The sequence below is a fragment of the Gymnoscopelus microlampas genome (assembly GCF_963454915.1).
Source record: "Gymnoscopelus microlampas genome assembly, chromosome: 22".
NCBI lineage: Eukaryota > Metazoa > Chordata > Actinopteri > Myctophiformes > Myctophidae > Gymnoscopelus > Gymnoscopelus microlampas.
Genome location: NC_139959.1, coordinates 5,537,709 through 5,553,690, shown reverse-complemented (window position 1 = coordinate 5,553,690; position 15,982 = coordinate 5,537,709). Strand labels below are relative to the sequence as shown.

Below are 15,982 nucleotides of genomic sequence, written 5' to 3'. Positions count from 1 at the left end.
AGGAAGGTGCCAGACCATTGAGTGCTTTATAAACAAGTAAAATAATTGTTAAATCAATCCTAAAACCAACCTTAAAGAAAAGACTATAGTCAGGGCTGAGCACAGAACTAGCTTTACTCATATCAACAAATGTATGTGTTCTCTCTCTCTCTCTCTCTCTCTCTCTCTCTCTCTCTCTCTCTCTCTCTCTCTCTCTCTCTCTCTCTCTCTCTCTCTCTCTCTCTCTTACATGAATACACATTTAAACAGAGAGAGACTTACACAGATAGGAGGTTACATACAGTAGGTGCAGGCATGTACACACACACACACACACACACACACACACACACACACACACACACACACACACACACACACACACACACACACACACACACACACACACACACACACACACACACACAAGCATTTCTGTCTCATTTTATTGCTATTTCAACCATGCATTACAGGTGCAGTATATTTGACATATCTGACATGTCCTCTTTCTTTCTTTCTTTCTGTTCTTTACCCCTTTCTTGAAACTGCAAATTATTCAAATGTTCCTCCGTGGAGGAACTTGTGAGTGATCCCACGTGATCAGAGTCAGTCTGGCAATGCCAGGCTAGCGGTCCGCGGCCAAATGCAATTTTAATTTGGGGGTCCTCAACATGAAAACGTTTGAGAACCACTCGACCTAACGCTATTCCTCCCCTGCTCCTCCAGGTGTTCGATGGACCCAACATCCACTCCTACCCCATCGGGACGTTCTGTGGTCTGAACCTGCCCCGTCCGGTGCGCAGCACTGGCAGCACGGTCACCCTGGAGTTCCAGTCAGACACGGTAGTCGGGGGACGAGGCTTCCTCCTGGAGTGGAGGGCCATACAGGACTCTGGACCCCTGCCCACCATCGCTCCAGGTCTGAGGGATGGATGGATGGATGGATATATACGGCAGACGGTTGAATGTCTCTCACATCAGATTGATTGACTGACTGACTGATTGATAGATTGACAGAGATGATGGCTGGACATTTTCTCCTGTACAGTATATCTCTGCTGTCGGGCAGAAACCAGCTATGTCCAAAAATATTGACTTTTCAGGAAATGTTTTTAGAACAACACAATACTGCCTCATCAAAGTTGGTATGGTGACTTTATACTTTGTCAGATACTTTAATGTGTCCTTATATCATCACCACTTTACCCAAATACAGCTCAAGTGGAGTTAGGAGGTTTTTGACCATTAATGTGGAGATTTGTTTTTCTTCCAATGATGGACAAAACAACCATCTCCACAGGCTGGAGTTAAGTGGTTTGACCGACAGTTTGTGGATCCAATGGAGTTAGGAGGTTTTGTCATACTTTTCATCGGTTCATTATTTGTAAAACCCACACACAGACGTAAAGGGCGTTCAATAGCACTGAGTTGTACAAATATAAATACAAAGTTGAAAAACGGAGATAAGCGGTTTCTGCCCGAGAGCGACGATATGTTCTTGCATTCTATAAAGTCACTGGTGTGTGTGTGTGTGTGTGTGTGTGTGTGTGTGTGTGTGTGTGTGTGTGTGTGTGTGTGTGTGTGTGTGTGTGTGTGTGTGCGTTTGTGTGTCCTCTCAGGTGCGTGCGGTGGTGCCTTGATGCCTGACGACACGCCGCGTTTCCTGTTCTCCCCCGGCTGGCCTGAGAACTACGACCACAACCTGGAGTGTACCTGGGTGATTCGCTCCCCCGACTCCATCGTGGAGCTCAACATACTCTACCTGGACATGGAGGACTACCCCACCTGCTACTTTGACGAACTTGTCATCAGAGACGGTACGAGAGAAATGTCTGTCTGTCTGTCTGTCTGTCTACGTATACAGAGACAACTCTCTCTCTCTCTCTCTCTCTCTCTCTCTATCTTACAACCCACCTGGCTACTTGGACAGCCTCATCATCACATCCGAGAGAGACTCTTTCATTTATTTTATTTTGTTTTCTTTCTTTTTTTATGGCATGGTGCTGCAGGGGCCAGCCAGCCTTCTAGAACAGGGTTTGTCTACATGTATCTCTGCAATTCTGTTCTCCTCCAGCTGATGCTGCTACGCCAGTCACAGCTCAGCAACGTTAGCACTCAGCCGATGCCACTACGCCAGTCACAGTTCAGCAACGTTAGCACTCAGCCGACGATGCTACGCCAGTCACAGTTCAGCAACGTTAGCACTCAGCCGACAATGTTACGCCAGTCACAGCAGTTAGCATATCATTAGTGATGTGTACTGTAGGCTTTGTTCAAGATATGCAAATGATCTTGCTACAGTAATACTGAATAAATGCTTTGAGTTTACATTTTAACATGTATGTTATTATCATGTAGGAGGATTCATGCCAGTTAACTGCTAATTCCTTTAGCAAACTGTCTGAAAGCCTGTTCAGATGCACAGGGAAGACACCGACATTTTTCAATTTTTGTGTGATGCATTTTTGTGTGATTTGAGGTATTTTCACAATAGATTAACACACGTGTGTGTGTGTGTGTGTGTGTGTGTGTGTGCGTGTGCGTGTGCGTGTGCGTGCGTGCGTGCGTGCGTGCGTGCGTGCGTGCGTGCGTGCGTGCGTGCGTGCGTGCGTGTGTTCCCCATGGCCAGGTGAGACCAACCTGTCCCCTCTCCTGGCCAGTGTGTGCGGGAGGCAGCTGCCAGGTCCTCTCCACTCCACCGGAGACTCCATGTTCATCCGCTTCACCTCAGACAGCAGCGTCAGTGGACGAGGATTCAACGCCTCCTACACCAGAGGTTAGCAGTTCAACTGCACCATGGACTGGAAGCGCTGCCGACTAGGGCTGGGCAATTAACCCAAAATATACAGTATATAACCCAATAACCGACTTAATCTTGCTCATGTACATTCATTGATTAATCGAGAAGCAGTTTTCTGTCTTTTATTTTTTCCCCTCTTATACAGTAGGTGGCCAGTGAATTTGACCAGTTTCACTTTCAAAAACTTTGCATCATGCATGTAACACAAACAGAATGCGGCACACAACACCAATGGTTTTGATAATGTGGATTGTGGAAGTTAAATGGTGGATTTGTGGATAGGACTCTATGTGAAAAAACGTATCACTTATATCAACAAAACGCATCACATTCTGTTTGTATGACATGCATGATGCAAAGGTTTTGAAAGTGAAACTGGTCAAAGTCACTGGCCACCTACTGTATATCAAACAATGGACAGTGCAGAATATATATTCAATGAGAAGATACTGTACAGTAGATGGAATTCAGCAAAGTACTGATGTGGTGCTTTGTGTCTCCTGGTCCCGGCAGGTTGCGGTGGCCTCCTCCATGCCGACCGTGGCGTTCTGACCAGCCCTCGGTACCCAGAGAACTACCCATCGGGCGTGGACTGCAGCTGGCACGTAATGGTGACGCCTGGCTTCAAAGTCTCCGTCAACTTTGAGAGCCCCTTCCAGATCCAGGGCTTTGGGACTGGGTGCAGCACTGGCGACTACCTGGAGGTACCGAGCAACCAGACCCACCCATTTATACTGCCAATCAGGGCTCCAATTATCAATTATTTAGCTGTTATTCTATCAATTACATTTTCGATTAATCTAATAATTGAGTGGTGATTATTATATATTTTTATATATCGTCAACGTAACAATTTAAGTGTTATTTTATACTTTGTCTCACAACGGCGTCATGCAAAAATAGTTAAAATAGACATTAAAGATGTGTTTAAAAACTGATTTAACGGTAAATAAATCGCAACAGACTCTGTGTGGCTTTAAGTATAAATCAGGGTTTACCGTTAAGTATCGATGCAAGGGTCTCTGGAGTTATACGACAATAATGTAATAATAAATGTGTTGTTGCGACTGCATCATCTTGTTTGTATTAATTGTTATGACATGTATTATTTTTTGGTATCATGTATTATTAATGCTTTGGTGATATGAGAATGTGCGTCGCGCAAATGAAGGACATTAGCATTTGAATTCAATAATGTGGGAGACCTCGTCTGAGCAGACTCCATTACACCACTCAGTCCTCAGTCACATTGATTGTAATAAAATACTCCATTGCTTCCATTCTCCCCTTTCTTACGCTGTTCCCCTGCTTTCTCCATACTTTCTTGTATCCTCCGTCAACCCCACACCCACATCTCCCTCCTTCCTCTTTTCATCCACCTGTCACCCGTCTCTGTTCCGTCTGTCTGTTCTGACATCTCTCTCTCTCTCTCTCTCTCTCTCTCTCTCTCTCTCTCTCAATTCAATTCAATTCAATTCAATTCAATTCATTGTTTTCATTTATTCCATTTATTGGTAGGTGAAGCTTTCTCATATTGCCAAAGCATTAATAACGTATGATTAAAAATAATAATAATAAATGCAATAACAAACTTACACAAGATAAGAGAATCACTCATTCTCTCATATTGTGGCAGGCTGCTAACCTTGAACATACAGTTTGTCACCCAATACGTAGGGAGGTTGCCTGAATCTGTAAAATGTATCTGTGTGTTTTAGTTTTTTGTTATTCTTGTCAATTTGGGGTGGTATCCTTTTCTTACTAGCTCAGTGGCTTGTGGTTGAAGTCTCCGCCCTGACATTGGGAGGTTGGGGTTCAATCTATAAAAAGGGACCCAATGCCTCCCTGCTTGGCACTCGGGATCATCAAGGGTTGGATTTGGGGTAAGTCCCTGCGACATACTAGCGTCATGTCCAGGAGGTGTACTTGTACAACATGTTGAGGGGGTGTACATCAAGCCACCTCACGCTACAGATAGGTTATGGTCCGCATGGTAGTAAGTAAGTAGCAAGGCTTTAAATTTGTCACATGTTTGTCTCATTTGTCAAGAAGTGGAGCTCTCCACCACGCTTTGACCGCAGTGACAGTGAAATTATTCAGTCTGTTGATACTTCTGTTGGTATCATTTACAGGCCCCTGATGCTTACTTTATTAATAGATTATACTTTGTTTTATGGCCAAATGGATACTATTGCAATGTCAAGTGAAATTAAGGGACTTTTTAAGGCAGGTCCTGCTTTTACTTTCTGCAAAGCATGCAATAAACACCTGATATAAGCAGGCTGAGATGGATGACATGGAGTTATTGCCGGAGTTCAGTCTGTCTTCTCTTCTCTCTCTCTCTCTCTCTCTAGTTGAGGAACGGTCCAGACGCATCAGCCCCCTCCCTGGGGGGTCGTCTGTGTGGCTCCAGCCCCCCCAACATCGTGCAGACCACTGACAATCACCTCCACGTGCGCTTCGTCTCAGATGCCACCAACGAGGCCAGCGGCTTCAAACTCATGTTTGAGGCACATGGCAAAGGTAATGCCCTGTCCTGTATTTCAACTTTTATACTTTTTATTTCAAGGACCCGGTTTTGTTTATGCATTAGGCCGCGGACACCCATAACTCTAAGAGTGTACAAATGGAATCAATTACGGGTCCATTTGGTTCCATTTGTACACTCACTCAGTTCCAGACCTGTACAGGTCCATTTGGTTCCTAACTATCATTTAGTTGGGCACTCCTTGGAACCCCCTCAAGCATCCCTGGGGATCCCTGGAACCCACTTTGAGAACCAATGCTTGATGATTATTTGTCATACAAATAACTGTGATAAACAATTTAATTTTGGCATTAACCATTGGAGCATATAAATGAAACTTACATTTTTGTTAGACCTTTAGGCTTTTAGGCTTATGAACAAAATCTACAGGGCAGATATGACAAAATGAATATACAAAGAAATGACTACAGTATAACAAGTAGTACAAGTACCAATAATCAAAATAAATAAGGTACTATGGCCAAAATAGGCAACAGTATATTTCATATATTATATATATTTTTATACTTTCAATTAGAAAAGCAGAAATAGACGATCTATAAGTTCACAACATGTCTTATTCCGACGTGTTTCAAACTTTTAGATCCGCTATTTTTGATTTCAACATGGAAACGATTCTGATGATTCTCAAATAATTATGATTATCAAAATAATTGCGATTTGAGGTGATTATGAAATTATTTTGACAGGCCTAAGTAGCATCTAACCCCTCCCCTCCTTCTGCTTCTCCTTCTCCTCCTCCTCCTCCTCCTCCTCCTCCTCTACAGCGTGCGGAGGACACATTCATCTGAATGACAATGACCCGCCGGGCTACATCACTTCCCCAAACTACCCCCAGCCCTACCCCCATTTCAGTGACTGTATCTGGGTCATCACTGTGCCCAACGGAGAGGCCGTCCAGATCGACTTTGAGGGCGACTTCGACATCGAGCAGGTGCCTCCGGGGGACACCAGGTAACACACACACATCCACCCCCCAGTCACCCTTAACCCATTAAGACCGGAAAAGTATCTGTGTCATGTTTTAGCTATAGCCTATAACCATTATTTTATACTTTGGCTCTCCAAAACCGAGTGCCTTTTTTTTATCGTGAACTTTTTTACTCAAGTACTGGGTTGAGTACTTTGTCCACCACTGGTCATTTTATTTTCCAAAATAAGGGAGTCTGTATCTCTAAAATATATCTTATTCTGAATGTTGACTGCTTTAGATTATTCGTCAAGGTGGATTATGGTCCGTTTTGAAAGTGCAATGAAAAAGGTCAAACAAAAGAATTAGCAGTACCTCATGTCTTGATGTCACCAAAGACATAGGAGAGACAGTGTAGGAAAGACAGACAGTAAGAAAGCTGAGAGGGACACAGTGTAGGATAGACAGACAATAGGAAAGCTGAGAGAGACACAGTGTAGGAGAGACAGATAGTAAGAAAGCTGAGAGAGACACAGTGTAGGAATGACAGATAATAAGAAAGCTGAGAGACAGACAAGGTAGGAGAGACAGTAGGAACGTTAAGAAGGAGACAATGTAGGAGAGACAGATAATAAGAAAGCTGAGAGACAGACAAGGTAGGAGAGACAGTAGGAAAGTTAAGAAGGAGACAATGTAGGAGAGACAGACAGTAGGAAAGCTGAGAGGGACACGGTGTAGGAGAGACAGATAATAAGAAAGCTGAGAGACAGACAAGGTACAGTAGGAGAGACAGTAGGAAAGTTAAGAAGGGGACAAGGTAGGAGAGACAGACAGTAGGAAAACTGAGAGGGACAGTGTAGGAGAGACAAAGGAAGGATCTGAACAGGCTGTGTCTCCTCGCCATCCCATCATTATTTTGTCTGCAGGTGTAGGCACGACTACCTGGAGGTGCGTGACGGGGCCACGTCAGACGCTGATTTCATAGCCAGGCTGTGCGGGCCCACCCGCCCCTCTAGCCAGAATTCCACGGGCTCCACCATGTTCGTGAGGTTCCGCTCAGACTACAGTGTCACGAAAATCGGCTTCAAGGCCAAGTACCGTATAGGTAGGAGAGAGATGTCTGACACACACACACGTACAGTACTGTGTACACACGTGCACACACAAATATTTGTATTACTATAATTCTTTTGAGGACATAAACATTTTAGGATCGCATCGAAAATAGCGATCTACAAGCTCACCACGCAATTTTCCGGTGCGTGATGCTGTGAGTGCAACTAAGTATAAATCAGGCATAACTTCAACTCCAACCCCTAAACCTAACCTCTAAAAGCACGATTTCTTAATCGTAAACCTAACTCCCCAAATAACTATATATTGTTCTCGTGACGACCTGGAAATGTGTCTTTTTATCGTATTTATTTCTCAAATTCTACTTTACTTTTGGGGACATTTGGCCCTCACGAGTATACAATACAAGTACACAAATATTCCCAGCACCATCAAAGCCTCCTCAACTCTCCCTCCAGCCCTTCCCCCTTTATTAATATTTGTGATGTTATTCTTCTGTACCTGCTCTACGTCTATGCCCTGTGTCTGTAACTTTTACTGCTTTGCTGTCTCTGACGCCTGAATTTCCCACAACGGGATCAATAAAGGTATTTTTCTTCCCTCCAGCTACATGCGGAGGCACCTTCGTGGGCCAGACCGGCACCATCAAGAGCCCCGGCTTCCCGGCCGCCAACTACCCCGACAACTCCCACTGCGAGTGGTACCTGGACGGCCCCACGGGACATTACCTGACCCTCACCTACGATGCACTCAACCTGCAGAGCACGGCCGGCTGCACGGCAGACTACGTGGAGATCAGAGAATACAACGCCACAGGTGGGGAACAGGCCTCTGTGTATAACTATACTTCCCTTTTCCAAAAGGGGGCATAAGCATTTCCTGTTCCGGGACAGTTTCTCATCGCTTCATTTTGATTGGCTCAGCAGCAGATTTGAACCAGAAACACATGAGGGCGTCGTGTTTTTCCTCGTTCAATTCTGCTGCTGAGCCAATCAAACAAAGCTGCGACAAACTGACCCGGAACAGGAAATGTTTATGCCACCTTCAGGAAAAGAGAACTACAGTTATGCACAGAGTATATCCACAAGTTTCCTAGGGCATTGTGTGCATCACTTCCTGACGATTTGATCCCTGATACCCGATCAAATCGACAGGAAGTGATGCCCACAACGCCCTAGGAAACTTGTGGATGTTTTGGCACAGCGATGGATGCCAAACATATAGAATTTCTGAGACCAGGCCAAACCGGTTTGCTGGTACCACCACCAGTGTTAGAGCCCTCAATCACACATTCTAACATGCTGCTGTTGACTGACACAGTCAGTTTGACTAATACATTCTATATGCTACAAGCTGTTAACTCCTCAATATAATCATACGTTAAGTATAGACCACCAAAGTCTGACGTAATTTACGCATCCTTTGTTTGTCTACCTGGTTCGCAGTTTTCCACCTGCATTCTGAATCCCATAGACGTAATTAATATCGCGTCAAATAAGAACAGTGTTCCAAAAATAAACAAATGACCCCGGCGGGTTGACGATGATGTTACTTCCGCCGAATTAGTTACATTTTCGCCAGTAACAGACTGTTTCAAATATAAGTGACTGACTATCATAAACTATATAGAACCTCCTCCCTGACAATGGCGCCGAGACAGTTTGTTTATTTTTGGACCACAATTCTTATATGAGACGATTCTATGATGACCCAATGTTATTCTCCATAGCGAAATTACTTTACGAACCTGGGGATGAACGAGTGACGTCAGGACTTCGGTGGTCTATAAACAGTACATTATACAGTGCATACGTATATAGCTATACTGTAAACAGGATGGATGGATGGATGGATCAGTGGATGATTGATTGATTTGAGAATAACTAACAGTAACCAGGGTGTCTGTCATGTCCCTCTGTCCTCAGGCCGTCTCCTGGGCAGACACTGTGGCAGTAACCTGCCTGCCTCCTTTGACACCTCGGACAGCTTCGCCTACGTCAGGTTTGTCACCGACGGCTCTGGCAACGCGCCTGGATTCAGTCTGACCTTCGAAGCCAGCGTGGAAGGTACCGATACTGTCACCACATTATTAATAATAGCCATAATTCATCACTGTCGGATGGAAACCTTTTATGTCCAAAACCGTTCCTTTTTTATTATTATATATTAACTCATTCACTGCCACTGACGTAATAAATGTAATTATTCCCGTTTACCAAACCTGCCACTGATGTAAAAAACGTAATTTCAAAAAAAATAAAAAAATCTTTTTTTTTTTTTTCAATTTGACCCAAAGACCAAGGAGATATGATTTTTCGAAGCTCTAGACTCCCATCCACTTCCTTGTTAACTTAAAACTTAAAACTTATGTATCTCGGCTCCTGAGTACTTTTTATTTTTCAATGAAAAATCTCTGGCAGTGAGCAAACGCAAAACAAAAAAGTTCTGGCAGTGAGGGAGTTAAAAGAAAATCCAAAGTGAAAACAGCCGATCTACAAGCTCACAACGCGAAACATAGCGACGCGTTCTGAGCTTGTAGATCTGCTATTTGCACTACTTTCGTGTGACACTCTTGTATGATGAAGTAGGACATTAATTAATGAAAAAAACGTAATAAGTTGAAATATGGAGGTACAAGGTTTCTGCCCGACAACAGCGAATTATAATAATGAATACAAAGCCAACCCATGCATATACTGTAGTTAGCAAAAGGAAGCATTTGCGGATTACTTTCAGTATAAGTTTCATTCTCTATGCCTATGATCTTGCCATTATTTAATTGTCATGAATACTATTTGTTTTGATATACTGTATAAGAAACATGTATTTGCAAAGAAAGTCAACAATATTGGTAACAGCAGCAGTTGTAGTTGTAGAGGTGGTATTTAGTAGCAGTACTAGTAGTAGTACTGCTAGGCGATATGATTTCAAATCAATATCACAATTATTTTGTGATACTAACTGCTTTTAACGCTTTGGATTGTGATTACTGAACGATTATTTAAAAAAATATATAGAGAAAATAGCAGATCTACAAGCCACCATTGTACAACATAGTATTATACAAAGTTAAGTGGTTAATCAGACTAATCGATGTCAATTTCTATATAATATAGAAATATAGAAATATTTTTCTATATAAAAATATATATAATATGAAAAAATATGAACAGTGTAAAAAGTCAGATTATTCGATTCGACCCACATGAGCAAAATTAAGCAGGTTGTTGGTCCTAAATATTGGATTAAATATATTTCTGGTTAATTGCCCAGCCATACTATTATGTTTGTAATATTTACCAAGCCATCATTTGCTCTGCACCTTTGTTATTGGTTCTCCCCTTCCTCCTCCTCCTCCTCCTCGCTGCAGTGTGTGGAGGAGAGCTCAACGCTCCGTCGGGCACCATATCCTCCCCCAACTACCCCAACATGTACCCTCACAACCGATTGTGCCGCTGGGAGATCATCGTCCCCGCAGGACGCAGGGTCACCCTCACCATCAACGACCTGAGGCTGGAAGTTATCAGCAATATAGGCTGTGTGTGGGACTACCTGGAGGTGAGTCCCTGATGTCTTACCTGAGACACTCGGTGCAGCGCTATGAGCTTGTATCTGCTATTTTTGAAAAATCGTGAAAATGTGTGCACATTTTTGAATATATATATTTTTAAGCGAACATTTGTAACTCAAATCTTTGCTTCTGGGGGGTCCCTGGAACAAAGTATTTTACAAACTTTCGCTTTAAAAAATACATATTCAAAGATTTGCACAAATGTTCATGATTTTTTTTTTAAATAGCAATTCTACTAGCTCAAAGCGCAACACTCGGTGCAGTGCTATGAGCTTGTATATCTGCTATTTTTGAATAGCCAAAGACATCTAAAAAATGTCTTTCCCGGTCTTAATGGGGTTAACTTGCTGTTTGCCTGACACCTCCTAACCCTTCCTTAATGTGTGTGTGCCAGGTGTGGAACGGGCTGGGGGAAGACGCGGCTCGCCAGCGGCTCTGTGACACGGTGCCAGCGGGCACCCAGCTGCGCTCCTCCATGAACATCATGGCGCTGGTGTTCCGTACCGACTACTCCAACTCCAACGGAGGCTTCTCCGCCAGCTACTCCTCCAACGAAGCCGCAGGTCAGAGATGTCAGAACTAAGACCGATGATGATTATTTCAATAGCACCTATTACCCACCCATTGAACCATTCAATCTGGGAACGCATCTGTGTCACTGTAGATGTCTTTGGCTATTCGAAAATAGCAGATCTACAAGCTCATAGCGCCGCACCGAGTGCTGTGCTATGAGCTTGTAGATCTGCTATTTTTTTTAAAGAAATTGTGAAAATGTGTGCAAATCTTTGAATATATTTATACATTTTTACACTCAAATCTTTGCTTCTGGGGGTCCCTGGAACAAAATATTTTGAGATGGGGGGAATAGCGCGGACAAATACATATAATTTTGGGGGTCCTTGACGTGAAACATTTTGAGAACCACTGATATTATAGCAACCTAAGTGTTTTAAAAAATGAAATGTTAGGATTTAGAAGACATTTGCAGAATCCCCAGAATCAAAGATTTGAGTTAAACATTTTTGCTTAGAAAAACATTATATTCAAAGATTTGCACACATTTTCACGATTTTTCAAAAAGAATTGCAGATCTACAAGCTTGAGCTTTGAGCTTGTAGATCTGCTATTTTTTAATAGCCCAAAGTGTAAAATAATGGTATAGCTAAATATCGAAAATGAGTTCCCGGATTGAATGGGTTAAAAACAGGGATAGAAAAAAAGAAAAAGTAGGTACCAGTGACAGAACTCAACAGATCCAAACCCAAATTGTTGCTGTCAGGCAGAAACCTTGTATCTCCATATTTCATCTTTTTTTCATAAAAGAATGTCCTACTTTGTTGTATGCCTGTGTCGCACAAAAGTAGCGAAAGCCTTGTGAGCTTGTAGATCTGCTGCTTTCACTACTTTTGAAACATTTGGTAAGTGAAAGTGGTCAAGTCTGTGTTTTGTATAAATACTAGACGTTCGGGCCGCTTCGCGGCCCGAACGTCTAGCGTGACGCGTCGTTCACTTTGCAGTGCCACCTTACAGGCACCTCACAGTGTGAGAGAGAGTTTTGTGCTCTCCTAAATCCACGGCAGGCTTTGAAAGTACCCACTTCAGAAAGAGGTGACGTGCATCACCTCTCCAATGACCAAAACCCACTTTGTGATTACTCAGACCTGGTATGGCAGACCTTGGAAATGTATAGAAATGACACATGGAAGAATGCAACAGTTGTACCTCAATGTGGAAGCAGCACTTTTTTGAAAACCACATTTGCAGTGTGGTCTGTCTGGTGTGGTATGGCAAACGTGAGGTCACCCGTCTGGGTCACCCGTCCTTGAACTGGCAACATAAAGCTGTCCGTGGCTGAAGACAGGGGACTGTAGCCAGACTCCCACTCTTCTGAGGGTCTGCCCTTGGGACTTGTTGATGGTGGTGGCAAAAGCAGTGCGGACCGGAAACTGTCGTCTAGCCCAGTCAAAAGGGAACTGTCCAGCTTCAGGAAGGAACTTGATGCGAGGGATCAAGACCTCCTTTTGTGTGGCTGCTATTGTGCACAGCAGGAGCTTGTTGTTGAGGGCCCTCTGGAAGTAGAGTTTGGTCCCATTGCACAGTCCGTCTTTGGGGCTGATGTTGCGGAGTAGCATCAAGGGCATCCCAGGCTTGAGGGTGATGATGTGGCGGGGAAATCCAGTGGGGCAGAGGGTGTTCAGATATTCGATGGTGAAGCGCATTACATCTTGGTAGTCCACCAGGGTGGCTGCACTGGTCAGCTTGGTAGCCATACCTGGCACCCAGGTCTCCATGATGACGCTGCCAGACAGGTGGGTTGGACATTGCAACACAGTTACATTTATAATGCTTTAGTCTAAAAGGTCCGGCCAAAGAAGTCCTTGCGGGCTTGTTTCCGTTGGGGTCCTTTTTTTGGACATGGAAGTGAAATGGGAAGTAATGGCACAGGTTTTGGAGAGTGCAGGTGTCATTACCTTGGCTGTCAGGCAGCGTCAATGAAGTTGTGGAAGGCCTTTTCCTTTTCATCACTGGCACGGTATGTGGCGGTGTGAAGGTGGAGTGGCGTCCTTAAGTGCTTTGCAGTGCAAAGAGGTCTTGAATTTATAGGTAGGGTGTGATGTCATGCTGTCGTGAGATTACGTCACACTGGCGTTGTGTCCATATTTGGAGATGTTCCCAGAGCCATAATAGGAGATGTTCCCAATGGAGCTATGCCCAAATATGGAGTGTGTTGTCTGACCTCACTTGGGTCTCGTTGGGCGGTGGTCGGCGATGACGCTAAGGAACAACATGGCCGACTGTAATGTTGTGAGTTTGTGTTGGCCGCAATTAATTATGCTGCGAGGGGGCAGATGTGTGCTGAGCAGTATGAAGTGGCCTACAGACTGAGCGAATTATTCTGCACGTTGTGGCGTGTCTTGTTAGTGACATTGATATGTTGTTTTTGTGTTTAGTCCCACACAGTGGCAGGGTCTTTTTTGGGGTTTTGGGTTTAGAAATGTTTCTGCACGTTGTGGCGTGTCTTGTTAGTGACATTGATATGTTGTTTTTGTGTTTAGTCCCACGCAGTGGCAGGGTCTTTTTTGGGGTTTTGGGTTTAGAAATGTATAGATAGATTGAACCAAATGAAAGGTATGAACAAGAGAGTATAAAATGTGTACAAATATTTTGAAAATAGCAGATCTGCAATGCGTCGCATCGCAATGCATTGTGAGCTTGTAGATCGTCTATTTTCAAATGGCCGAAATGTATATAGGTGGGTAATTTATGTTTTGTAATAATAATCAAACTCTACAAAGTAACTAGTAACTAAAGTTTTCAAATAATTGTAGTGGAGTAAAAGTATAATATTTGCTTCTGAGATGTAGTGGAGCAGAAGTAAAAGTACTGAAAATTGGAAATACTCTGAAGTAAAAAATACCTCCAAGTGAAGTAAAAAATACCTCCAAGTGAAGTAAAAAATACCTCCAAATTGTACTTAAGTTCAGTACTTGAGTAAATGTGCTTAGTTACTTTACGCCACTGATTATGCCTAAATTGTAAATGGTATCATGCTTGTTTGTTCAGAGTGCGGTGGGATCCTCAGTGACCCGGCCGGAGGGAACTTCACGTCCCCGGGCTACGGCGTGTCCAACTACAGCAACAACCTGGGCTGTGAGTGGCTGATCCAGAACCCCCGGCACGTCAACTCATCCATCGTGGTGCTCATCACAGACCTCCACGTGGAAGACCACCAGACCTGCGAGACCGACTTCCTCCAGTTCCGCCTCGGTGAGTCAGCGCTCTGCAGGCCTGACACAAACCATGCACAGGGTTTCCCCCTAACTAATCTGTGTTGTTTTCTCCAGGTGACCATGATGGAGAGCAGCTGATTAAGATTTGCGGACAGACCGTCCCCTCACTGCCCATTGTGGTCTTCACCCCAGAGCTGTGGGTCCACTTCAAGACTGACGCATCAGGGGGAGACGTGGGCTTCATGGCCAAGTACATGTTCTCTGGTAGGACCCCACCGTTCTCTCACAGTTACCAGCACAGTCACATCAACGTCTCGACCTATCTTTGAATTCCACCATCAACGTGGAAGAATGCGATCGGGGACATTATGACTAACGTTTATTATTCCTCTCCTCTCCTCTCCTCTCATCTCCTCTCCTCTCCTCTCCTCTCCTCTCCTCTCCTCTCCTCTCCTCTTCAGACTGTGGAGGTTGGCAGACGGGAGAGGGAGGTGTCATAGCCACTCCTAACTACCCCAACGTCTACCCAGGGCCCAGCCGCTGTGCCTGGCTCCTGGAGGCCCCAGAGGGCCACACCATTAAAGTGAGTCTTTGTCAACACACTAATATAACAATAATAATAATATAGTCCACACTCCTCTGTGGTATTTGTCACTGTATATTTGCATATACGGTGAAATTAGTTATCTGCATTTAACCCATCCTAAGGCAACAGCCAATGAGCTCTCAATTCTCACTGAACAACAGTCAACCCATTTTGTCCGTGACCCAACAAATGTGGTCTCCATGCTGCCACCAATAAAGTAGAGGAAGGTGGCTTCTTGTTCTCCATCTTCTTTGTTTTTTTACTTGTCTTATTGAGTGTGCCTTGTCTTATTGAGTGTGCCTTGTGTCTTATTGAGTGTGCCTTTTCTTATTCAGTGTGCCTTGTCTTATTCAGTGTGCCTTGTCTTATTCAGTGTGCCATGTCTTATTCAGTGTGTTGATTGATTTGAAGCTCAATGGCCTTGTGGTTAGAGTGTCCGCCGTGAGATTGGGAGGTCGGGGTTCAATACTCGGCCAAGTCGTACCAAAGACTATAAAATTGGCACCAAATCTCTCCCTGCTTGACCCTCAGCATCAGGGGTTAGATTGGGCGTAAGTCCCTGCAACATGCTAGCGTCATGTCTTAAGGGGTACATGGACATCAAGCTGCCTCAGGTCACATAAACAGGAGATGAGCCCTGACCTATGGGCCACATCGCACCCAAGGCTACCTACTTACACGTTGATTGGCTACTCAAACGAGTGACCTCACGGTAGTCTCGTGGGTCAACAAGAGCTGAATTGGAATCCTGAGATTCCCAATTGTCTGGTTAGACACCGTTTA

At 44.1% G+C, this 15,982-nt stretch overlaps 1 protein-coding gene across 1 annotated transcript in view; it reads left to right on the top strand.

Annotated features, from left to right (window-relative positions):
• cubn (cubilin (intrinsic factor-cobalamin receptor)) overlaps positions 1-15,982 on the top strand; it is a gene marked incomplete at its 5' end in the record, with an annotated part of 130,639 nt that overhangs the window by 92,273 nt on the left and 22,384 nt on the right. The window contains 14 exon segments of the mRNA XM_084048808.1: positions 706-898; positions 1,599-1,796; positions 2,609-2,755; positions 3,293-3,483; positions 5,134-5,302; positions 6,095-6,281; positions 7,164-7,342; positions 7,918-8,127; positions 9,237-9,377; positions 10,682-10,869; positions 11,277-11,445; positions 14,447-14,650; positions 14,728-14,877; positions 15,075-15,196. Of these exon segments, the coding sequence (XP_083904934.1) occupies positions 706-898; positions 1,599-1,796; positions 2,609-2,755; positions 3,293-3,483; positions 5,134-5,302; positions 6,095-6,281; positions 7,164-7,342; positions 7,918-8,127; positions 9,237-9,377; positions 10,682-10,869; positions 11,277-11,445; positions 14,447-14,650; positions 14,728-14,877; positions 15,075-15,196 (2,448 nt within the window).